The 22,978-nt window shown below is 47.8% G+C and overlaps 5 protein-coding genes and 1 non-coding gene across 7 annotated transcripts; 2 read left to right on the top strand and 4 right to left on the bottom strand.

Moving 5' to 3' along the window:
- Positions 1–3,155: 3,155 nt before the first annotated feature.
- On the bottom strand, positions 3,156–5,222 carry RPL39 (ribosomal protein L39). Its single transcript, XM_027898500.1, has 3 exons — positions 4,740–5,222; positions 4,417–4,520; positions 3,156–3,477 (listed from the first exon to the last, which is right to left on the bottom strand). Exons 1-3 carry the CDS (start codon positions 4,740–4,742, stop codon positions 3,429–3,431), a joined length of 156 nt encoding a protein of 51 aa, XP_027754301.1. The 5' UTR covers positions 4,743–5,222; the 3' UTR covers positions 3,156–3,428.
- On the bottom strand, positions 3,593–3,727 carry LOC114065846. Its single transcript, XR_003573059.1, has one exon. It is a non-coding gene; the product is annotated as a small nucleolar RNA SNORA69 (small nucleolar RNA).
- Positions 5,223–5,676: 454 nt separating the features above from the next.
- UPF3B (UPF3B, regulator of nonsense mediated mRNA decay) lies at positions 5,677–12,535 on the bottom strand. Its single transcript, XM_027898514.1, has 10 exons — positions 12,269–12,535; positions 11,880–11,986; positions 11,661–11,767; positions 10,512–10,610; positions 10,037–10,147; positions 9,284–9,327; positions 8,467–8,655; positions 7,822–7,973; positions 6,820–7,132; positions 5,677–5,984 (listed from the first exon to the last, which is right to left on the bottom strand). Exons 1-10 carry the CDS (start codon positions 12,509–12,511, stop codon positions 5,838–5,840), a joined length of 1,512 nt encoding a protein of 503 aa, XP_027754315.1. The 5' UTR covers positions 12,512–12,535; the 3' UTR covers positions 5,677–5,837.
- A 232-nt stretch (positions 12,536–12,767) lies between these two features.
- Positions 12,768–13,642, top strand: NDUFA1 (NADH:ubiquinone oxidoreductase subunit A1). Its single transcript, XM_027898485.1, has 3 exons — positions 12,768–12,973; positions 13,157–13,246; positions 13,540–13,642. Exons 1-3 carry the CDS (start codon positions 12,872–12,874, stop codon positions 13,600–13,602), a joined length of 255 nt encoding a protein of 84 aa, XP_027754286.1. The 5' UTR covers positions 12,768–12,871; the 3' UTR covers positions 13,603–13,642.
- Positions 13,643–14,863: 1,221 nt separating this feature from the next.
- Positions 14,864–17,643, top strand: AKAP14 (A-kinase anchoring protein 14). Of its 2 annotated transcripts, none has more exons than XM_027898476.1 (6): positions 14,864–15,027; positions 15,147–15,240; positions 15,319–15,407; positions 15,487–15,666; positions 17,065–17,117; positions 17,489–17,643. In XM_027898476.1, the coding sequence occupies exons 2-6, from the start codon at positions 15,156–15,158 to the stop codon at positions 17,574–17,576; spliced, it is 495 nt and encodes a 164-aa protein (XP_027754277.1). In that variant the 5' UTR covers positions 14,864–15,027; positions 15,147–15,155; the 3' UTR covers positions 17,577–17,643. The 2 variants fall into 2 exon arrangements, with proteins under 2 accessions (XP_027754277.1, XP_027754267.1); XM_027898466.1 differs by having other exon boundaries at positions 14,866–15,027; positions 15,316–15,407.
- Positions 17,644–18,148: 505 nt separating this feature from the next.
- Positions 18,149–22,899, bottom strand: NKAP (NFKB activating protein). Its single transcript, XM_027898400.1, has 9 exons — positions 22,642–22,899; positions 22,206–22,286; positions 21,752–21,825; positions 21,422–21,541; positions 20,949–20,994; positions 20,463–20,578; positions 20,240–20,315; positions 19,618–19,767; positions 18,149–19,162 (listed from the first exon to the last, which is right to left on the bottom strand). Exons 1-9 carry the CDS (start codon positions 22,896–22,898, stop codon positions 18,988–18,990), a joined length of 1,095 nt encoding a protein of 364 aa, XP_027754201.1. The 5' UTR covers position 22,899; the 3' UTR covers positions 18,149–18,987.
- Positions 22,900–22,978: the final 79 nt, after the last annotated feature.

Here is a 22,978-nt window from a genome sequence, read left to right as displayed (position 1 = left end):
GTGCTCTGAAATGCTGCTTGGACATCCAGTCTGCAGTAGCTGACACAGGGAAGAGTAGCCTGCACATGGGTGGACAGTGATCCAGGGACTGGACACTGTCCAGTCCAGGTGGCTGGGTGGACACATAGATGTGTCTTTTTAATCTCTGACATCAGCAGTAGATACATACAAAACATGCTGGGAATGAATTCAGTGCCTGATCTACAGCAGTTTTGTAATGCTTTAGCTCTAATGGAGTGCAGACTATGCCAACATAGCTCCTCCTGGAACTGCTCTGGCCACATCCATGCCATGGGACAGCAGGTCTGGTCACAGCAGCACAAACTCCGTGAACAGCACTGGTGTCAAGTTCTGGTAAACAAGCACTGTTGATAAGACAGAGGGGACTGACAAAATATTTTTTGACCTGTTAGTCCTCTGTCACCCTTTCACAGCGGTCAGGGAAGGTACACGGGACTGCTTGTACATCCTCCTCTGAGTAAGGCACAGAGTAAACAGTGGAATTACTGAGAATTACCTTGAAGGAGCCATTTCCTTGGCACTTGTACTTGCAGCTTAGTCACATCCCACCAGGAAACCTGGACTTCTATGCTTCATTCAAAGGTAAAATTTAGGTGGCAAATACTGTATTTAAATAACACAAAATGATTTTTAGTACTTGATTCCCCTTGACAGGTAACAAAAATCCCTTAAAGGCAGCTTTTTCCCCCATCTTTTGGTTGTGGGTTTAAACCTGTATTCTGTGCTGAGACAAATTAGGCAGGGACTTCAGAAAGAGCAGGACCAGAGCTCAGCATCTCCGGGTGGTGTTAAAACACATTCAGCAATGACACCCCCCTGCTCTGCCTGGGTTCTTTTCCACTGAGCAAAAAAAAGGATTTTCTCCTGCTGCTGCACGTTGTGTTTGCCCCAGACCCCACACCACTGCCAATAACCCATCCTTTGTCTTGCATGGTTTATTTTCATACCTAAAGAAGGGCAGGTGGTTTGGAAATATGGACACATTTAAAAAAGTATTTCTCAAGTACACAATCAGCTCTAAATTTGCTTCTCGCTCAAAAATAACAGTGTATCCACCACAATTAATGTAGTAACACATCCAAATTATTTAATTTTTTTCTTTAAAGCTTCTGTAGGTGTCTCAGTTATCTCATTAGCCCAGTTCTACAGAGATCCCTGATCCCTCCTGCAAGTCTCACAGGGAGGAGAGGGCAAAGAGAGCTGCCACAGGAACAAGAGAAATCATTCATAACCAGGGGTTAAGATTTTGCAGAAGACTGAGTTTATCCTAAGTTTAATTTGTACTAAATTTACTATGTGCTGTCCCTTACTGTCCAATTTGAAAAAACAGATTGTCAAATGAGGAAAATAATACAAGGGGTTATTTTCCAAAGCAGCTCCTTAGTAGAAACTGCTTCCATCTGATAAAAATATCACAGTAAGGACAGTAATAGGGAGATTTCTTATAAATAGTAATCAATTGTTCAATCTATTGCTCAGGAAAGCTTTTCTACAAATGCCATGGAGAAAACTCTTTCCATTCTCAAGTCCCTAAAATTAGTTTTTCTCCTCAGCCAGATCCCCACAGACACAATTAAAGAGAAACTCCAGAGCAGCTTTGTCTGCCAGCAGTGATGCTGTGGAGAGGCTGGGGGAGGTTCCCAGGGCTCCAAGGCAGATCTCCAGCCCTCAGCAGTGCTGTTATTTCCCAACACTTGCCTCAAGGAGAAGAGCGAAGAGATTTAAGAGTCATTGGGGTCAAAGTGTCTGCAGCACGTGAGCCTCTGTTGAAACATCTCTGGCAATGCTGTTTGGTGCTTTCCTATTGCAGTGACTTACTGCTTCCCCCTGATAATGAAGGAGAGTCTAGACTCTGACCAGACAGGAAGGGAAGCTAGATAATACGTCTGCAGAGTCCTGAAGCTGGGAAAAATCCCAGCCCCAGCTCACAGAACCCTCCAGCACAGCTTAGGAGGGACAGACTGTCCTCAGGAGGGACGAGTGAGACGTGTATTTGTTGGCAGTTGCACGTGTGAACGTGTGATGTTCCCAGCATTATTTGCTACCAATTGCAACATGGAGGTAAATCTATTTACCTTAACGTGAAGAGCAGCAGCACAGGTGTGGCAGCCTGGGGCTTCCTCAGGAAGCTGCCTCTCAGGGACGGAACCACCACGGCAGCTGAACCCAGGGACCTTGGCAGCCCTCAGTGTCAGGACGGGCTCTGCACCGTCAGGGATTTCCTGCTGACCGGAGCACTTACCCCGGGTCAGCTCTGCAGAGAGGCTGGGAGCAGAGCCACAGCCACCTCCTCCACTTCCCTGAGGTAAATAAATGGTTCCCCAGGCCCCAGCAGAGAACACCAGCATCAGGGAGCTGGAGTGACTACTCTGAGCTATTTTATCCCTTTTTTCCCCTCTCCCCTTTTTGAAACAGCTGCCTTGTCTCGAGCTACTACCTGTCTGCAGAGAATGTTTTATATTAAGCTGCACCTGTGGTTGGCGTCGACTGACTTATCAAACCAACACAGAGCTCCAAAGCAAGCTCAAGTTATTTCATATTCTAGGGAGCACACAGAGATCAAAGAATCATAGAATCAGATGGGTTGGAAAGGACCTCTGAGATCATCAAGGCCAACCCTTGATCCACTACTGCCGTGGTTACTAGACTATGGCACCAAGTGCCACATCCACTCTCATCTTAAAGACCTCCGGGGATGGAGAATCCCCCACTTCCCTGGGCAGCCCATGATGATGTGCGACAGTTTATAGTACTGCATTTTGCAGGAGACGGATATACTCGCCCTTAGCTAAATTTTGTTTCATTCAGTTATTTCACTGCACCCACTCCCCAGCCAGGATTTTAAACACAGGCTCCAAGAGCTGCCCTGCCCCACAATCCTACCTGAGAGTAGCTCCTCTAAAATTTTTTTTTCATTTTAACTCCTCTAAAATCAGGTCTGATTTTTACATCTTTTTTTCTTTTAAAACTGGTACACTTTGCTCTCAAATGTTTACAGTCAGTGAATGACAAGGAAGACACAGCCTACTCTACCTAAAAGAGCTGCCAGGGTTCCTCACACTAAGTGAGAACATACTCACAGGAATGTTAGTTTTTATTCTATTATGATCCTATCATGTATATATACGAAATAATTTCACCCAAGTAGTTCAGGTCCATATTTATTAGTAAGCCCGTGCACTGTCAATGCTCATGGCGATGCCTGAAAGAAAGAACGCTAATAGAACACAGTCTCCACGTTTCAGATACAAGAAAAGATTTTCCCAGTTAACATCAACGTCCCAGACCAGCTTATAAAAACCCCACACTGGGGAGTGCAGTCCAGCACCACAGGAGGAATGACTTGAGGGTGTATCAATCTGATGCAGAAAGACCAGTGTTCATTAGAGCTCCCAGGACAGTCTCCCTTACAAGCCCAGCTTGGTCCTCCTCCAGTGTCTCCTTTTAGAGTTGTACCTAAGACAAGAGCAGGGTAAATTATCAAAGTGCACACACGCATTTGTTCAAAACATGAAAGCAGAGCAGCACATGGAAACGGCCTCTCCCGAGAAATATCCATTTGTGAGCATGTACTTGTCCATGTTAAGAACAAACGTTTTCACCACGGTGCAGGTGAAACCGCAGACAGTGTTTGTAACAGAGTTGCTCTCAGCAGGAAAATGGCAGAGCTCCCACTGCAGGAAGCTCTGCAATTGCAGCCTGCTTTGGCACACAGCTCGGACACAGATCATCACCGAGGTGCTGGAGTGCCACACGACAAAAACCCATCATTTTGCCCCACGGTAAAGTATTTCAAAATACTGCAATTTAGCTAAATCAGAACCTCGTTGTAAGCACACACCACCAATCCTGCCTAGAGAGAAACAAGCTGGAGGGAGTTACAGGAACAGAACTTGGCAATGCTGTTCAGTTTCACTGAGCCAGCCACTGCTGCTGTGGCTCTCCTCACTGCTTAGCACAGAGAGAGAAAGAAAAGGAAAAATTCTGTTGCCTTAAAAAAGTCCAGACAAAGAAGTGGATGAGATAACAAGCTCTCTGACCAAAGTATGCCGCAGTTTTTAACCAGAGGGCTCAAGACAGGCACCACTGCCCCAAGTGGACCAACAGTCAGGAAAAGAGATACTACCAGGGTACAACATTTGGAATGAATTACACACAGGTGCAGTTCAGGCTTTCACTTTACATGTGCCGTCACTGGACACCTGTAGACCCTTGCAGAGCACCGGACAGAACCGCTACAGAAGAAGGAAATGGCACGGAAATCCCATGAAAACACACCTGCACTGCCACCCCTGCCTGGCTCTCACGGACACAAAACCGCACTTTTGGAGACATAAACGCCATCAGCTCTTCCTTCGGCCTGCACTGCCCGCAGCCCTTCAGGACGCTCCATACCTGATCTTATTGCCGGTTTTCATGCGGATCCACTGAGGGATGGGCCGGTTCTGCTTCTGCTTCTTGGCGAGGAAGCGCTTGATCTTGAACGTCTTGTGGGACGACTGCAAGAGAGCGGAGCGGTCAGTCCCTCACGGGGCCCCGGCACCGCCCCGCCAAGCCCGGGCGCGTCCCTCCTCTCGGGTCCCTCCCGCTCCCTCGCGGGCCGCCCCGCCCCACCCCGCCGTCCCCGCGGCCGGCCCGCCGTTCCCCCCGAGCGCTGCGGCGGCGGCGGGGGTCCCGGGGCGGGGCGGATGGCGGCGGATTGCGCGGGGGGGTCTCACCATGGCGCGGAGCGGAGCGGCCTCCCGGCGATGGCGGCGGCAGAGGAGGCGGAAGGGGCGGGGCGGAGCGAAGCCCGCGGCGCTGGCACGGCGCCCCCTTGCGGCCGGGAAGACCCGCGCGCAGTGAGGGAACGGCGGCGGAGGAGGAGGAGGAGCGAGTTTGTGCAGTTTTATTTGGGTTCAGTACAAAAAAACGGCTATGGCTAAAATTCGCTAGCTTGGGAGGAGCTGCTACTGGCGAAGTCTCGTTCTGGGCTGTAAAACAACACTTCAAGTTATGAGGGAAGAGGAAGCAGTTCCGAGAGGGCAGGAGTTGGGAAAACGTTTCAGACTCTAGAGAAGGGAGGATGCTGGAAAAGAACAGGATGTCCAAACCAGCTACATTTGATTAAAAATAAGCATTTCAATGTAGGGAGACTTTACATGAGAATTTGTCAAGACATATTCCATTCTTAAGCCAGCTTATTCATACACTCCAACTTATTTACTTTATCCAGAGAACCACTGAAGAGGAAGGCCTCTCCCTCCCTAGCACGGTTACTGCACTGCGAGATGTTCTGCTCCTTAAGTGCCAAAGGGCTCCTGTCCACTGGTACCTCAACAACCCCAGCCTGTGTACCTGTCTCAGTGCTTGACCAACACCATTTAGCTTTCCCTGCCTCAGGCAGGAGCACCACACAACGTAGCAACACCTGTATTACCTCTGGGCAACTCCAAGCTTGCACTGCCTAAGTGCATCCAACACTGGCTCCCATTGCCTTACAGTAGAGCTCTGGCTTTAGATCCAGGTGTCATCCCCTCCTGACCACAACTCATTTATTACCATAGTTAAGGCCATAAAATCTTTCTATTTAGCAAAGATTCTCTTCCCTGTTGTAGTTAGATGCTGGGAAAACAAATTCAAATAACTGAAAATACAATGAGAACACATTTCAAATTCCGAATCTACAACTGAGGTTCTTTAACCAGAAACATCCAACAGCACAATGCCCCCTTTTCTTCCTTTGTTCCTTCTTCGCTTCGAAGGCACTTCTGGATTGCGTAGTACATGCTCTTTGGCTGCACAGACAGTCAGAACACATAAGGCTTGCATGCTAGTCACTCCTCTTCCTTCGTGTGACTTGTCTCACTCTCTTGTTTCTTATCCACTCCCTGATCTGCGGGCTTTGCAGCACTGTCTTCATACTGACACAATCTGCTTCGGCTTCGGGCTCCCGGCTGGTACAGCTGCATGGCTGGGCGATCCTGAAACAAACCAGAACCATTTAGACTCTTTCATAGCTCCCTGCTGTCAGGGTTATTATGGCAGCAGTGGTATTAGAAATGGCTCAAATTCAAACTTTTCTGGGTGTTCTGAGTTAAATTACTCCACCATGGTGGCAACGTAACTTCAACTGTCTCAGATGAAGGTTGTCTCTGTTGTAAAGCAACATCCCTGTTCAAGCCACAAAGAACACTGCTCACAGTTGAAGCTATTTGTAAAGAGTTTCCTGTTGAGTTCAGCTCACCCTCAGAAAAGAGGCCAATTTCAAATCTTCAAAACCCTGAGTTTCATTCGTACCTGACAATGTCTTAAGTGACACAGAAAAAAAGCACAGTGATACTGCAAAAACTGATTTGCAGACCATATAAAACTAAACTCAAGACATTATTTCTTGAGCCTATTCTGCAAGTAACAGTCTTGTCCCTGCTTTGGAGGAGCCTGTTGAATCATACTTCCACTTCAAGATGCATTTTCAGGCACGTGTAGCATCAGCAGAGATACTGATGTTCTACCAACACCTTAAAGACACAGCCCATGGTACAAGTCAGCAAATGAAAAGGTATCAGTGTCTTACAATTTGACCCGTGGTATCTTGGCTTAATTCCTACTCAGTGACAAGAAATACCACAAACAATTTAGCAAAGTTTAGTGGATAAACGGGGAAAAAAACAACTTCTAGTAATGGCAGAGTTTGTTGCCAGAACGGGGAGAAGTTTCAACAGAGAAACCACAAGGTTCTTTCCTTTTAGTGCTTTTATCCTAAAAAACACAAACTGACCCTTATGAATCACACATGAATTGAAAGAAATCCAGCACCTTGTTTCTGATACGATCCCTCTTAATTGTATCCTCTTTTTTATCGTCTTTGGTTACTTTCTCAGATTTGTCCGTGCTGCTGGTAAAGTCTGTAAGATCACTTTTCTTTCCCTTTTCTCTGAGTAAGTCTCTCTCCTTTTTCACCTCTTCCTCTTTTCTTCTAAAAACCTTCTCTTTCTCATAGCGCTCTTTCTGCCTCCGACGCTCCTCTTCTTGGCGTCTCAGTTTCTCTCTCTGCGCTCTCTCATATTCTCTGTCTCTGTCAAAATCTCTATCTCGGTCCCTGTAGTCCTTTACACACTCATCTTCTGATCTGTATGAAAACAAAACTGAAAATTAAGCTCAAAAGATTCATCAAACAGAGCCGGGAGATCAATGTAATAGTGGCGGAAATGCGCAATAGGAGGACGACACACTGGCAGGTTCTAGGGAGCTCTTGGGCGGCTGTGACAACCCCGAGTCATGCACGACAGCCAGAGAGGACACTGACCACTAGCACTTCCCAGCCTCCTACTTGCATAGCTGGCTGAGTCTCCTCTGGCTTTAGAAAACCCTGAATTTCTGTGTCTCATCTCTATTTCTCACACGACAAAACTGAACCTCGAACAGATCACAGAGCTGTTGAGAACTACAATTTCCACTTTGACCTTTTTACAAGACCTTAGAGGGACTAGTAACTGGAGAACACCTCTCACTATGTTTATAATCATCTCATTGCAAGGGCAGTGCTCATAGCCTACTGCAGTCACCTACATCTGGGCTTCTTTAGTGCAGTTCTCACAGTGAGTTGCAAAAATATTAAAATTTGTCCACAGGTAATTCACAGAGCTTTCTGCAATCACAGGGATGTGCACTGCCACAGAGAACACAGCCTGTGCCTTATATCAGAAAAAGCATTTAAAAGGAATTTCAAAACATTGACATAGCAGAGCAGCCTAAGCCTCATTATGATCAGGAAACAAGTATTAGATACACATATATTTACAGCAAGTACTAGAATACTTTTTTGCCTTCTCTTCTTTTGTCTCCCCATCAGATCGTTTGGCAGATGCACTACTCGCAATTTTTTCCTCCCTCAGAGTCTCTTTTTCCAGTTTCTTGGATTTTTCTTTTCTCTCCAAGTCTTTTTCATCTTTTTCAGGCTTCTTAAGTAGCTACAAAGAAAACAGAAGTCTCAACTAAAAAGCTCACTCTAACACATATTGTCTGGCACAACACCGAAATTGCATCAAAGGAACCACAGTCCAGTAAGAAGAGAACATTAAGGAAATATTACTGCAAATAGCAGCATTTCTAAGAGCTGGAGTGTATGAGTAAGCATTATTCACACAGTAGACTAGGATTTTTCTCCTAAACCAGGCCATTTTAGAAAGCTTAAAAATAGTCTCCATTCCATAGTGAATTCACAATCCTGTTTACCACGATATGTACAACAGTCACATGACAAAAAGTTTAAATATTACTATGAAGCATTACAGCATGTAAACCTTTACATTGCCTACTATTGAATATTACAAAAGATTGGTAATTTACTAACACCAAACTCATGTGATTTTTCACACAATACTCAAAGCACATTTTGAGACTGATATACAAATAATAGGGGAAAGGGAGCATAACAGTTTATAATAAAGAACTGTTCTAGACCTTAATCTTTGGTTCTTCTTTTGATCTGTCTCTTTCTTTTTCTGGGCATCTGTCTACTTTCTTCAATTTTTCTGCTTCTTTTCTCTTCCTTCTCTCCTCCTCTTTCCATTTTCTTCTCTCTTCTTCTCTTTGTCTTTTTCTTTCCAATTCTCTCCTTCTCCTTTCCTCTCTTTTTTCTTCTCTCAGTCTCTGTGTGTGCAAAAGCAAAGAGAAATAGTGTATCTCCACACCAGAAAAGATCTCTTTAAGCCATGAAATAACTCACCTCAAAGCTGCCTCTACTATAAAAGAAAAAAAAAAAACTGTCATCTCTACTGTTGTTTTGAACCTGAACATGTTGCAGCAGTATTTTTTTCTTACTCATAAAGCTTGATTTGTACTGTCTTAAAAAGCTCAAACACAACACTGGCCTCAGCGTTTATCATTCTAATTTTCATTTAATCTGCCCCAACTCTGACTTTCTCCACTGCTAAAACTTAAAATAACATTATGTGCTAGGAGAAAGATCATCCACCATGACCTCAGCTGTTACTGCACTAAAAATGGAAGCATTAAAATGGAAATCTCTTTTGGCAGCGCCACAAAAGACAATTTGCTGGGACCAGAATGTACACAAAGCACCACCATTCCTATAAGGACCAACACTCTAATACTTTAAAATACGTGAACAAGGTGTTGACAAGTGAGTTGGGTCAAAAGATCCTTCTTCAACAGGAAGGGCAGGAACATATCAGTACACACACTGCAATATCCACACCCATGCTTTATATGAGCAAATTGTACTTGCAGACAAGAAGATTCTGGAGGGAAGTCTTACCTGTTTGTTTTTCAAGAAGTTCAATAATGGAGTAGTCTTTTTAGCTAGAGAATATACAAAACAAATGTAAACAATTTGCCTTATCCAATACCGCAATACAACAAAACCCTGTATGAAGTGAAGCATCCTTATGGATTCCCCTGCCTGTTTCCTCTCACATACGGCAATAGGCAGTGAAACAAGTATTCCAGATCCCTCTCTGAACAGTGCCAACTATTAGGATTCTATAAACTTCTGTAGGACACTAACATGATACCCAGTACACCTCTATGTACAGGGATACTCAGTCTGCGTTAGGATTTTCCCAGACTCTCTTGGTTTTAAAGATATCCTTGGAATACGCTTAAAAAGAGCAACCTGGTCATTTTTTGTGGTATTGTACCCAACCACATTCTCTCTTGACTTGTGCCTGCATGGAACATCACCACTCACAGCACTGTGCACTAAACATCACTGCATCCTCCGAAATGCAGCCACTCCACAGCCTGGTCTGGCTAACAAACATCTGACCAGCAGCTGGCAACAGGAAGGAACTTTCTCATTTAAAACTTAAACCTAGAGAAGAATTTAGAGCATAGGAACAAAACAAAATCTACACTGACTAATATTAGCCTAAAGGTTTAACAAATACTAAGCAGGCACACAAAAGAATTCAGTCTCCTCCAGGTTGAGAAATCACAGCTTCAAATTACAAACCACATACGTTTCTTTGTGCTCTAGGAAAATATAACTACAGTACACAGATTTCCATACCTATTAGCTCTTTGTTTCTTGCCTCTATTTCCTCCAACAAAGTTTCAGGAGTGGAGGTTAATTTTTCATCATCTGCACTGTAACTTTCCAGAAACTTCTTGTATTCTGGGTCTACAGGGAAGGGGAAAAGCAAGGAGAGGAGGAAAAAAAAAAGGAAAAAGAAAAAAGATATATACTGTAGCATGAAAAGCATTTGCATTGTGCACTGCTGGAAGTCTGGGTTGGATTTACATAAATTGGGTTGTTTATATGCCATCTTTTCATAAGTTGGTAACTCTCAAATGAGCTGCTGCATTATCTTTGTCTGGGACAACCATTTAATAGACTTGCAGCTGACAAAGCAGTGCTAAAAAGCTTCACATAAATTAAGCAAACATCCCATTGATGGAATTACAATGTCACAGTAAAAACATATTCAAATTACTGCTAAGATTTTCAATCTACACATGCAAAACAAACTATCTTGCTGTTATACCATCTTCGATAGTTCCAGTTTTGGCATCCTTTTTCTTACTCTTCTTTTTTGCAGCTTTTTGGAAAGGTGCAAACTCAACTATGGCAGCATACTCCTGACCTGTTAAGAGGAGAGAGAAGAATACATTAAAATAGAGATGAAACAGATATAAAATAGAGCATATTGTCCATGTCTAAAGCAGGAGGATAGTCCTCACAAGAAACATGCAATACTAGAAGAGATTATTTAGATAGCATGAAAAAATTCTTGCATTTTGAAAGCAATTTAATAAAAAAAACCCCACACCTTAGAGACAGCAGAATTCATGAACTTGTAACCCTTCCAAATAAAGAAGAATCTTATGGACCGAGTTCTGTCCATAGAACACCTGTCTGGATGAATTGTAAGACATATGCACTTGAATCAAAGTTCCAGGTGAGCCCCTTCCACTGCCCAAGCCAAGGAACTTTTAGTGCTGCCCAATGTAGGCACTTCTGAAAGATGAAATTTTAAACCATGACACCACGTGTTTAGAAAACAGGTTAGTGGTGACCAAATACTTGAATGTTTGATAATTAATTAAACCAACTATTTTCCTATGGATTACTGTCTCCAGAGCAGTCACTTTCACAACTCAGTCTGCAAAGAAGCAGCTGTTCCTTTTACTGAATCAAGATGACTCAGTCGTAAACTGAAACAAGTGACAATTTCAGGTAAAAACTGACCAAAAGATAAGTGACACTGTTGGAAGTGCACAGGACAGGTGAGGGGAGTAGCAGGGGGTGACATCAGTAACCTCAGCTTCATTTGTTTGTACACTGACAGCATGTACCTGCTTTCACTTTAGAGACCTGATACTCAGGTATGACAATGCAAATATTCACTTCAGTTGATTTATATCATCATCCCTGCTGCCTTGTATACACCCAGCTGGATTTTATACATCATAGACAAAATCCACTTAAAAATTTATCTATAAAAAAGTTAATTTAGACTAGTTTCCACAAAGCATAAGGAGTTTTCTGTTCTGTGAAATACCGCATAACATGCATTTAAGGCACTAAACCCAAACAAGCCCTAAGTGGCTGTTCACACCCACCCCTCCAAAACTCAACCAGCACACGGCACAGACGGGGAAGCAGCAACACACACTGAGGGCCATTCACTCGCCTTTGTGATCGACGAAAACATAGCCGTCGAAGCGATCCCTGAAGAGGACTATGTCTTCCTGGTTCTTGAAGTTGATGTAGGCTCTGGAGAACATGTGCGGGTACAGGCTGCGGAGACACAAACCGAGGGCGCTCGGCTGATGGGGAGGCAGCACCACCGGGGCCCGGGGGGCGGCAGCGGCGGCTCCCGGGAGCGCCCGGGCGGGGCCCGCGGCTGTACCTGGAGTCGTTGGCGAAGAACTCGAAGTAGTCGTGCTCGGGCAGCGGCTGCAGGTGCTCCTCCAGTTGCTCCTTCGTCAGGCTGGGCGGGAGCCGCCGGATCACCACCTGCGGGACGGCGGGACCGGCGCTCAGGGGGGGGCAGTGTCGAGGACGGGGCGGCCCCGTTCTCCCCCACCCCCGGTCCCCGCAGGCGGCCCCGTTACCGGGAGGGGAGGCCCCATTACCGGGTGGGGAGGCCCGTTCCTGAGGGGGTGGTTCCTGCTACCGCGGTAGGGCCCGTTCCCGGGGAGCTGCCCGGTCCTGGGGTGCCCGTTCCCAGTGGTGCCCGTTCCCGGGGGGTGCCTGTTCCCGGGGGGTGCCCGTTCCCGAGCGCCGCGCGGGCCCCACCTTGCTGAGCGTCTCCTTCTTGTCCTTGGGCCGCTCCAGGCGGTCGAGCTCGGCCGCGCCGGCCCTGCCGTCCGTTCCGGCGGTGGGGCCCGGCCCTGCGCCCAGCACAGCGCCCGGCCCGGCGGCGGCCCCGCGCCGCTCCTTGGGCCTGGCGTTCTCCTTGTCCTCCTTCATCCCGGCCCCGTTCCGGATCCCGATCCCGATCCCGGGCCAGGGCAGCGCCGCGCGCCCCCGCGCGCCCATTGGCCGCCGCCTCTCGCGAGACTGCGCGTGAAACGGGCCGGGGCCGCCACTGGACTACAACTCCCAGCGTGCACCGCGCCCGGCACCGCCGGTCCCGCCGGCGTCAGCGACCGGCACCGGGCGCAGTTTGGGATTAGGGTTGGGATCGGGATTGGGATCAAGTGGGCTGGAGCGCGGGGACGGCCTCATTCCTTGCCGAGGGCAGGTCCCCCGGCAGTGCTGTCGCTCCCACCGCCCCTCCAGGTTGTGAGGGGCGCGGGGCAGGCCGGGAAGGGCGCGGGGCAGGCCGGGAGTGCCCCGGGAGCGCCCCGGGAGCGGCGCAGCAGCACCGGTACCGGCACCGGGAGCGGCACCGGCAGGATGTGGTACGAGATCCTGCCCGGTATGGCCATCATGGGCGTCTGCCTCAGCATCCCCGGCCTCTCCACCATCTTCATGCACCGCCTGTGCAACGGCGGCAAGGTCAGCGCGGGCGGGCCCCGGGGCCCCGGTGCTCCGCTTCCCCCTGGCACCGCCCCTACCCCGCAGCCCGTGCATCCCCCTGGAATCCCTTCCTTCCCGGGGCCCCCCTTTCCCTCATCCCTCGGGACTCCACCCCGGCGGGGCCTCTGCCCGGGACCGTAACAGGCATTGCTGTGCCCGCAGGAGAAGAGGATCGCCCGCTACCCCTTCCAGTGGACGCTGATGGAAAGGGACCGGCGGATCTCGGGTGTCAACAAGTACTACGTGTCCAAGGCAGGTTTTTGGGGCATGGGCAGGTACCGCCGGAGGCGGGAGGCTAGAGCCAGGCGCTGCTCCCCCATCCCCGGGCTCTGGGATGGGGTTCCCGCGGCCGCACTGGTCACTCCTGGGGCTGTCGGGCTCCATGCCCGAAGCTGATCTGCCTCTGGGGCTGTGCATTTTAATTGTGTTTTAATTAGGACTTGGGTAATTAGGTGTAGCTTGAAAACGGGCATTTTCAGCTATGCCCTGTTGCACATCAGTGGCAAGAATGGTGCAGATATAGCTGTGATTTTTTTCTTTTTCAGGGTCTGGAGAACATAGACCAAGGTGGCAGCACTTTGAAGAATCCACGTGTCTACAGAGAATGATTTAACTCTTAAATAAAGATATATGTGTGTTCAGCCCTTGTATCTGTGTTGCTGTGGTGGGGTTACCATGGCTGGACACCAGGTGCCCACCAAAGCTGCTCTGTCACTCCCCTTCTCAGCTGGACAGGAGAGAGAAAATATAATGGAATGCTCATGGGTTGAAATAAGGACAAGGAGAGATCACTCAGCAATTATTATCAAGGGCAAACGAGAGTCGACTCGGGGAAATTAATCTATTGTCAATCAAATAAGAGCAGGATAATGAGAAATAAAACCAAATGGTGAAACACCTTCCCCCCACCCATGTCTTCTTCCTGGATTCAACTTCACTCCTGATTTTCTCTACCTCCTGCCCCCTGAGCTGTGCAGGGTGACAGGGAATGGGGGCCATGGTGAACATCATCATATGTTGTGTGTCCAAGTCCAAGAGGACTGATTCTATTTTTGCACCCACTTCTGACGTGCAGTTCCTGCTGCTGACTGCAGCAGCCTGCATGAATAGCCAGTGTCGCCTCCTGCAGCTTGGATTCTTCCCTCCCAGCACAGCACTAGTCAGCAATCTCAACTTACAATAAAGCCAAAACCTGCCTCTGCTACATCCTAAACCTGCTTTGACAATGCCTCTTACCTCCTTGTTCCAGTGTGGCAGTCAGAGTGAAACGCAGATCTTGTGACACTGCCACCAACACTGACCCCCTGTGAGACACGGGGTGTGGAACGACCACAACCAACGTGCAGGGAACAAGGTGCAGAGTCACATGGATCAGACAAAGTTCTGAGAAATGTCCAGGCCTGTGTTAATGCTCTCTCAGCTGGACAGGAAGCATCTCTAGGAGATCACAAGGACTAGGACCTACACTTTGCTCATATTGATCTAGCAGCTGAATCCATGTAGCAGCCTTTTGTCACTCTGGAAGAGAGGCTGCTGGGAGTTCAGCACACTGTGATATGCTGAAACATTTCTGGCCTCCCTCTGTTGGTCCTTTCCCCCTGAAGGGCTGGGAGACTACAGCCCTCCGTGCGCCGGGCTGGGCTCAGACTCTGCCCGGCACAGCACAGAGCGGAGGCTGCGTTAGTTCCCCAGTTGCCGAGACTGTCAGAAACATGACAAACAGAGAATCTGGCAGGATGCCACAGCTTTTTTCTTGGCCATACTGTCCTCCTTTTCTGGGAGACTGCGGCTGCTGGGGAGGCGTTCCCCCGGGGTCGGTGTATCCGCAGGGAATGCCGACGGGGATGCCGGGAGGCGGCACCGCCTCTCCATGGTGACGCGGGCAGAACGCTTCCGTGGCGGGGGGGCCGGGACAGCGGCGGGGACACCGCCGGGGCCCGGGAGCAGCTCCTCGGGGCTGGACACCTTCCCTGGAAACAACAGCCCCGGGATCCCCCGGGACCCCCCGCCCGGCCGGGGCAGCGCTGAGGGGGGTGAGCGGGGGCGAGGGGCCAGCGAGGGACCGGCCGCTGCTCCCCGTGTTCCTCTGATGGGTCCTGCAGCTCTGGGACAGGCTGTGTCTCACTGTGTTTGTGCTCTTCTTTCTCTAAAGGTGAAGCCAATGGACAAGGAAGAGGACAAAGGTCACACCCCCGCAGACAATGAGAGAAGCACTACAGAGGCAGAGCTGAAGAAAAAGGAAAAAGGTACTATGTTTGCTCTATTAGCATATGTTGGGGGTTCTTTTCCAGGAGGATTTGTCAGCATTTTATCTGTTTTAGAAGCCAAGCGTGTTATCAAAACTATCCAGTGGACCACAGGCAACAACTTCACAGTGGAGAAAGGGCGGCAGCAGATTGAAGAGCTCATTTCTGTGAGTGACAATTCCATCCACTCAGGAAGGCCACACCTTCTCACAGAGGGAGTCTTAGTGTGATGCCTTTATTTGACAGACATGGGACATTCATGAAAGCTGGCTTCACCACTCAGAATTTCTTGAGGAAGAAGACCTGAAGGACAGCAAGAGGTACCATTACAGAGCTTGCTGGGGCATCCCAACACGCAGAAAACCAATCCCACGAGCAACAGCAAGCGTCTACTTTGTTATAGTGATCTCCAAACTCAAACCTGATGTAAGTGCTCAGAAATGGCATGCACCAGTTCTTTAAGGGACAAGATACAGGGAAGTTCCCGAGGCAGGGAAATGCCAGGGCAGCAGAGAGACCAGCCAGGAGCTGGCAGCTTGCGCAGAGACACTGAGGAGGCCTGGGCATTGCCAGAGCAACACTGTGAGAGTTAAACGTGGCCTTATGGAAACACAAAGTCAGTTGGCAAAGGGAGTGGAGCACAGAGCGGGAGGCTGGGTTAGTTCCCAAATCATCAACTGACCAAACTTGACAAACAGAATCTGGCAAGATCCCACATCTGCTTTCCTGCTTTGACCATCTTCCCCTTCCAAATAACAATTGCCCTGGGCAGCTCCAAGTAGGGCTGAGTGGAGTTGAGTTACAGAACGAGGGGTCAGTAGAGAGGGAGCATCATGTTGCTCTTCAAGCTGTCTCAGAATCCCTTTCCTGATCAGCCTGAAGTTTGTCAGCTCTACAATAAACTCTTGCAGCTCAAGAGAAAAAAGGAAATAAATTGTACTGAGTAGACTTCTTACCTCCAGGCTTAGTCATACTGAAGCTTGGTATTTCTGCTTACTGGCTAAGGATCCCCTAGTAACAGGCTGTGGTTTGACCTAGGCTGGCAACTGAGCACCACATGGCTGCTCACACACTTCTCCCTAACCCCTGCTGTGGGATGTGGAAGTGCAAAAAAAAGAGTAAATAATTAAAAAATAAATATATAGAATAATAGTAACAAGTTGTAGGGGAAAAAATAACCAAGAGAGAGAAAAAAACCCCCTAAGACAGACAAGTGACGCAAATGAAAACTATTACTTAGCACCTGCCAACCAATGCCCAGCCAGTCCCTGGGCAGCACCTTCCACCCCGCTCCAACACAACCTTGCCCCATTCTACTGCTGAGCATGAGGTCACATGGTCTGGGACATCTCTTGGGATCAGCTGTCCCAGCTCTGTTCTCTCCCAGCTCCTTGTGCCCCCTCAGCCTCCTCTTGTGGGGTGGGGTGAGGAGCCAAAAAGGCCTTGGCTCTGGGTAAGCACTGACTGCCCAGCAATAAGAGAAACATCCCTGAATTATAAACACCATCTCCAGCAGAAATCCAAATCACAGCCCTCTACCTGCTGCTATGGAGAAAATTAACTTTATCCCAGTCAAAACCAGCACAACATCCCGTAGCTGGTCAGCAATCTTACATCATACCACATGCTTAGAATTGAAACTTTTGAGTCTGCCTTCACAAGAAAACACTCAAGGAAGCTTTAAACTATTCTAATCTGTATCAGAAACGTTGTACAAATATCGAGGTTATTTTTGAAGAATTAGATAGTAGCTCTTACCTAATTACAATGTCCGCCCTTTGAGGGGCTGTAGGTGACCTCTGCTCTGTCTCTGCTCTCTTGCAGACCTCGCCTGTGGAGGTTTTCTTCAGACTGGAGTCCAGCAGGCTGATTCGCAGGTAAATATCATTACTCTTCTGTCACGACACAGCTCAGGACGTTCTAGCAAACTGTTCCATCCCAAAACCAAACAGGGAGCTCCATGTAAGTAAGTTTGCAGTCACATTAAGGAGGTGGAAGCAGCTGTCAAAATTTTGCTATGCAAAATGAAATGACCCTGCTTATCATTAGCTTCACTCTCCCACAAGCATGCATAGCCACCCCGTGGCCATCTGCCTTCTCCAGGAAGGAGACCTGCTTACCCAGGTCTAGGAGTGGGCTTTATTGCAGCAGATAGGCTTACCTGGTAAATAAAGACCAGCTCTCAGCTGGCCAAACTTGGATTCAATATTATTCTTACAATTTACCCTCTTTTTATTCCATCCTCCAGGCCAGAAGAGTTTCAGTTTAGAGAAAAGTGGCTTCAGGACATTATTGAAAATAAAATCATCCTCATAGAAAGACTTAGTTCCCAATGAGCAGCTCCAATTCACCATCACCAGTGCTCCATTGTGGAGAACCAAATAAACACAATGAAGAAAGAAAGGCTCTTCCTTAGCAGAGTTTCTACTTTGTGGATACATAAAAAGCATGGAACCTGTGCAAAATCAGTGATGCCCTGACGTGGTAGTTGGCTTTATGTGACGGTCCCTGGCAGGTACGGGTGGGTACAGCAGGATGGAACCAGGTTCCAGAGTGTAAATGGGAAGAGACAGCTGGGAGGGATTTCCTGGTCTGTGGAACTCCAGGGAAAACATTATAGGACAACCGGACTTTTATCTTCTTCACACCAATATATGAGACATCTCTGCTGCCAAACTTAGGGGAACAAAAAAAATTAAAAAAAGGATTTAGGGGAACAAAAGCCCTTTAAAAAACGCTTTCTTTTTCTCAAGTGTTTTTAAAAACACGTTCAAAGGGGATATGTTTGGAAATATGCAGTTGAATCAAAGATAACCACCACATAAGCACTGCTTGAGCAAGGCCTCCAAGTACAGAGCTTAAAGCAAACCACGTAATGCTGCTGAAACAGACCAAATTAAAATACTACCAGAGTTAAAATAAGATTTTAATCTAGAACACTTTCATAGACATAAACATTTCAAATAAATTGAAAGACACATCCTTGTTGCCATCTGTATACATCCAGGGGTTCCAGTCACTGCACCCCACTGCTCTGATGCCTATGTATAACATAGGAGAAAAAGAAGCAAGCAACTATGTTCTTCACCACAGATGAAGAGCGTTGGTACTGTTACTTTACACCCCAATTTCAATCTGCTTGCTCTAAAGTAACTGAAGCCCATCTGTATTAAATTACAAACTCATTTACAGAATATTTACAAGTCTAGTTTGAACCACAAACCAAACTTCACTGTTTTGGGAAAAACCTAAATCTAAAGGACTTCTGAAGAAATAGCAAAGTGGACAGTTCTAGATCTTAAACAGGAACTCAGGAGTTCCTTCATTTTTGCTACTGTTAGTAGTAGCTTGTTAACTGTCTTTTCCAAGCTAAATGAAAAATCAAAATAAATGGAATAAAAAAAATGACACATTGGTATTATGTAACAAAGCCCTTCCCATGGGATCCTCCTGCTTGTCTAACTCAAAGCAAGTGCAGAACATTGACACCTCTAATCTTCCCTGTCTGTTCCCGCTTTCCTTGCCTTGCAGCTCTTCACTTTACAGGGGTTCCTTGTAGATGGCGAACAAATCACCTTAGAGAACCTGATGAAAGTAACTCTGTTTCCTTGACACAGGTAATCCACTCTTGGGGCCCGGCCCTGTTGGGTGAAAGGCGCTGCAGCACCTGCAGCGTTTTCCAAATCACGACTGGAACAGGTCAGCTGTGGCGTGGTACAGTCTGTGGTGCACAGCGCAAACAAAGCACTATTTCTCCTCTTTGCCCTTAGTCTTTCTGTAGACCATCTCTCGAAAGCTTGCGAGGATCTTGTTCTCTCGTTTCCTCCTCTCCTCCTGGTTGAAGGAGGCCAGGGCTCTCTTCTCGTCGGCGCTGTAGATCTGGTTCTCTTTGCGCAGACGCACGGCCTCCATGCGCCGATGTCTGCAGAGGACAACACGGGGCATGTCATCATGGGCAGAGTGCCCTGCTACAGCTCCCATCCATCAGCTAGCCTGAGTGTTTTCAGGGGCTTTAAATAAAGACACCTCCACTAGAGAGTCCAAACTTGCACACAAACCGTCCCAGGAAGGAGTGTGGCAGAGCAAGGAACTGACTGCTCTCAGGGCGTGTCTGCTCCCAGACAGTCAGCCAGAAGTTCCACCTACCCCCCCACGGTGTCAGCTGCTGGCTCACCAAAATTTAAGTGAAATTCCTGTAGGACTCATCCTCACCACCTGTCTACAGCAATGGGGAGTTTGGTATAGATTATTGCAAGCATGCAGAGCACCTCCTCCTCCATGCTTTCAGCTGGAGCTTGGAAGCAGTCTTCCACCCAGCCAACAGAGAAAGCAGCTCTTGAAAACGTCACTGAACCACGGCCATCATCAAAACCATACCTGCTGCCACTCATGACATAACCAGAGCTCTCAAATGATGCGATCTCTTCACTGGTCAAGCCGATCTCGCCTCTCCGGGGAATACGTTTTCCTGCTTTCACATACTCTGCCATTGCTGCACCTTCACCCGGCAGGAGGGCGTGTCCATAGCTAAAAAGAAAAGTGAGGATTGCAGTCTCAAACACAGAGACCCTGTGCATCCAGCTTCCCTGTTCACTATTAAATACAGCTGCGTTTTTAAACACTTCTATATTCTTTCCCACATACTCGCCCATTCCTTCCTCACGGCTAACACCAGCAAAAACATCTTAAATTACCAGTTGAGGCCATTCTGATTAAAAAATGAAGAAGACACTCTGAAGTTACAACACTGCAGAGCATCAGAATAAAGGTACCTTACAACTGATTTGCTAGGGATCAAGACTAAAAAGCATAAACCAGACTTTTCTACCCAAATTCAGGCCAGAGGCAAGGCTAGCACCACTAGCACTTCTGCCTGCAAGTTTCTGGCACAGCATTTCTCCTTCTGCAGGCCATATTGTTGTAACACCCCTTTTGAACAGTAACTTTCATGCTTGATTTACTTGATTTGATCAAAGTACTGTTAGAGCTGGCTACTCACTTCAAAGGCCTGTCATCCTGAGATGCATGAGTTTTGGGAGCCTCTGGTCCAATCAGGCTATCAGCTTCAGTATTTTCTGCAACAATCAAATAATAAGGGAGATTGATATGGTACCCATTGTTCTCTGTTATCAGAAATGTTCCACAGGTCAGCAAGACCTAAGAGAATTCATAAAAAGGACACCAAAAAGTTTCAATCCAAATTTAAAGTCAGGTGAACCTACTTGATCTCTCAATCCAGAGATCGTCCCCTTGAACTGTTTCATCATCAGAATCTTCGCTACTTGAATCGCTGGATTCCTTCCTGCTCTTCTTATTTTTCTTTTTCTTATACTTCTTCCTGTGATAAATTCAAACAGACATGCTATTTACCAAAATTTGCTAGGGATCATACTCAAATAATTAGTTTCTCAAGGTAACTTCTACCTATGGGAAGACTGGCTGGCTGCATACAGATTGTTGTTCTTTCATAGAGAACAGCGAAGCCAAGACAATATACATGCTGTTACACCTCTCACAGAGCGTTAGAAAGTGGCTCTATGCTTGCAGGGAGTTGTCTAAGCTGCACAATCCATCAAATCAACATTATTTGTCAGCACTTGCAGCCTGAATTACCAGAATGCTCAGACTCCCTCAGAGCCTGCGAAGAAAGTGGAGCTGCTCTCCAGCCAACAGAAGCCAGAATTACACACAGCAACCTGGGCACTTACTTTTTGCTCTTCTTTTTCCTCTTCTTGCTTTTCTTTTTATCTTCATCTGAAAAAAAATAGTATGTCATTATCAAAAGGAGATGATTAGCTCTAAGTAGTTTACTGTACTGAACTGGCTCCACCAGAATGCCCTAGTACACACAGCTGCTCAGATGTGACTGTTTAGGTACCAAACAACATTAAGAAAGAATAAGCAGAAAGCTGCCTGCAGTACTGATCAGTATGAGAACATATCAAACAGATCTCTGTCATGAGATACCCCATGGATGCTTAATTCAGAAATCCCATTTCCTGAGGCCAGACTGCAAGCACTCAAGGAAAAGGCACGGCAAAACCAGCAAGATGATGAAAGAAAAGATCATGGATTGATGCTGCAGCTCTGTGATTTCAGAACACTGCAAGTGTGCAGTAAAAGCCAGAAGTGTCAGTTTGTGTTCAGCCCTCACACATTAGCCGAAACCCTCCTGTCTTACCACTGGAGTTCTGCTCAGACTCCGACTCACTGTCGCTGTCCTCAGAATGCTTCCTGCGCTTTCTTTTGGATGCCTTACGGTTTTTCTTCTTTCTTTTCTTCTTCTTTTTCTTCTTTTCCTCTAGAATATTTTTAAAACATAACATTAGAGATCAATCAACTAGCTCTGTATGTACTTCCCAATCTTCCCAAGGCAATGCTCTCCCTTGAACTGCAGCCCACTCAATTCCAGCCACCAAAACCAATAAACCTCCAGCAAGCAACCGCAGCAGATTCTAGACTTCAATAGCTTCTCATTCTCAAAACAAGCTGTGTAAGCTGAACAAAATACCTTCTGAGCTGGAATCTGAAGAACTACTCTTAGATTTTGCCTCTTCATCTTCTACCGGTGTATGCTCATCAGAACTGAAAAAAACCAACAGTTTGCTATTTAAGATCTATTTTGTAGTACTCCAGATCGAAGATATACATATGACCAAACACATTGCAGATTTTGAGTCAATAATTGCAATGGAGTAAACCATTAAAGAGTTAATTCTCAGCACGAGAACTGCCTTCAGAACCATGTCACAATGACAAATGTCATCTGATCTACAATCAATCACATATTGAATAATTGGTATGTTGGAATAACTTGGGGGGAAAAATCTCATGTTGATTCAGAATTTAACTGATACAAGATGAATTGTGGCAATGGGACCAATGCAGGAAAAAGGCATTTTGGTAAATTAAACTAACACATAATCAATATCATAAAAAACAGAAGAAGAAAGAATAAGCCTTACTCGGGGTCAGGAACCTTTGGCGACAGCCCCCAGACTTCAGGTGCCCCCAGCTCTCCAATTCTCTCTCTTTCATTGAGTCTCCTGTAAAGGAAAACACCTTCACTGAACCCTTGAGTGCCACACCCAGCACACAAACACTTTAAATATGGTACCTGCCACCACTGCTAATGGCAGTAAGGAAAAGGAACAACCAGACGCAAGGAGCCAGCTCCCAGGCCGGGGGGCTGGCGCCGGTGCCCCCACACTGCAGAGGGGTTACCCCCTCCCAACCGAGCCCCGGCCCGGGCTGCCCGCGGGCACGGGGAGCGCCCGGAGAGGCCGGAGGGGCCGAGACCCGCGGCCAGGCCGTGCAGAGCCGGGCCCGCCGCCCTCCCACAGCACCCCCGGACCCCGCCGGCAACCGGCACGACGGCCCCGACCCCTGCCAAGAGCTCGCCTCTGCCGTAGGATCTCCTCCTTCTCCTTCTCGTAGTACTCGGGCCAGCCCTTGCCGTGGTGGTGGTGCCCGTGGTGCGCGGCGGAGCGCGGCCCGCCGGGGCTGCGCGACCGCGACCGGCTGCGGCTCCGCCGGTGGCTCGGGCGCCTGGGGCCGTTGCGCTCGCGGGACCGGGAGCGGGATCGGGATCGGGAGCGGCGGGTGCGGCGCTCGGGGCTGTCGGCGGGCGGGGAGCGGGAGCGGGACGCGGGCGCCATGGCGGCGGCGGGGCGGGGGCGCCACTTCCGGCCGCTTCCACCGCCTCCCGGCCGGGCGGGCGGGCACGGGGCGGCCCCGC

The sequence above is a fragment of the Empidonax traillii genome, unplaced genomic scaffold (genome assembly GCF_003031625.1).
Source record: "Empidonax traillii isolate 1590-97213 ecotype Southwest subspecies unplaced genomic scaffold, ASM303162v1 scaffold20:size5563877, whole genome shotgun sequence".
NCBI lineage: Eukaryota > Metazoa > Chordata > Aves > Passeriformes > Tyrannidae > Empidonax > Empidonax traillii.
This window is presented reverse-complemented; position numbering and strand designations above follow the sequence as displayed.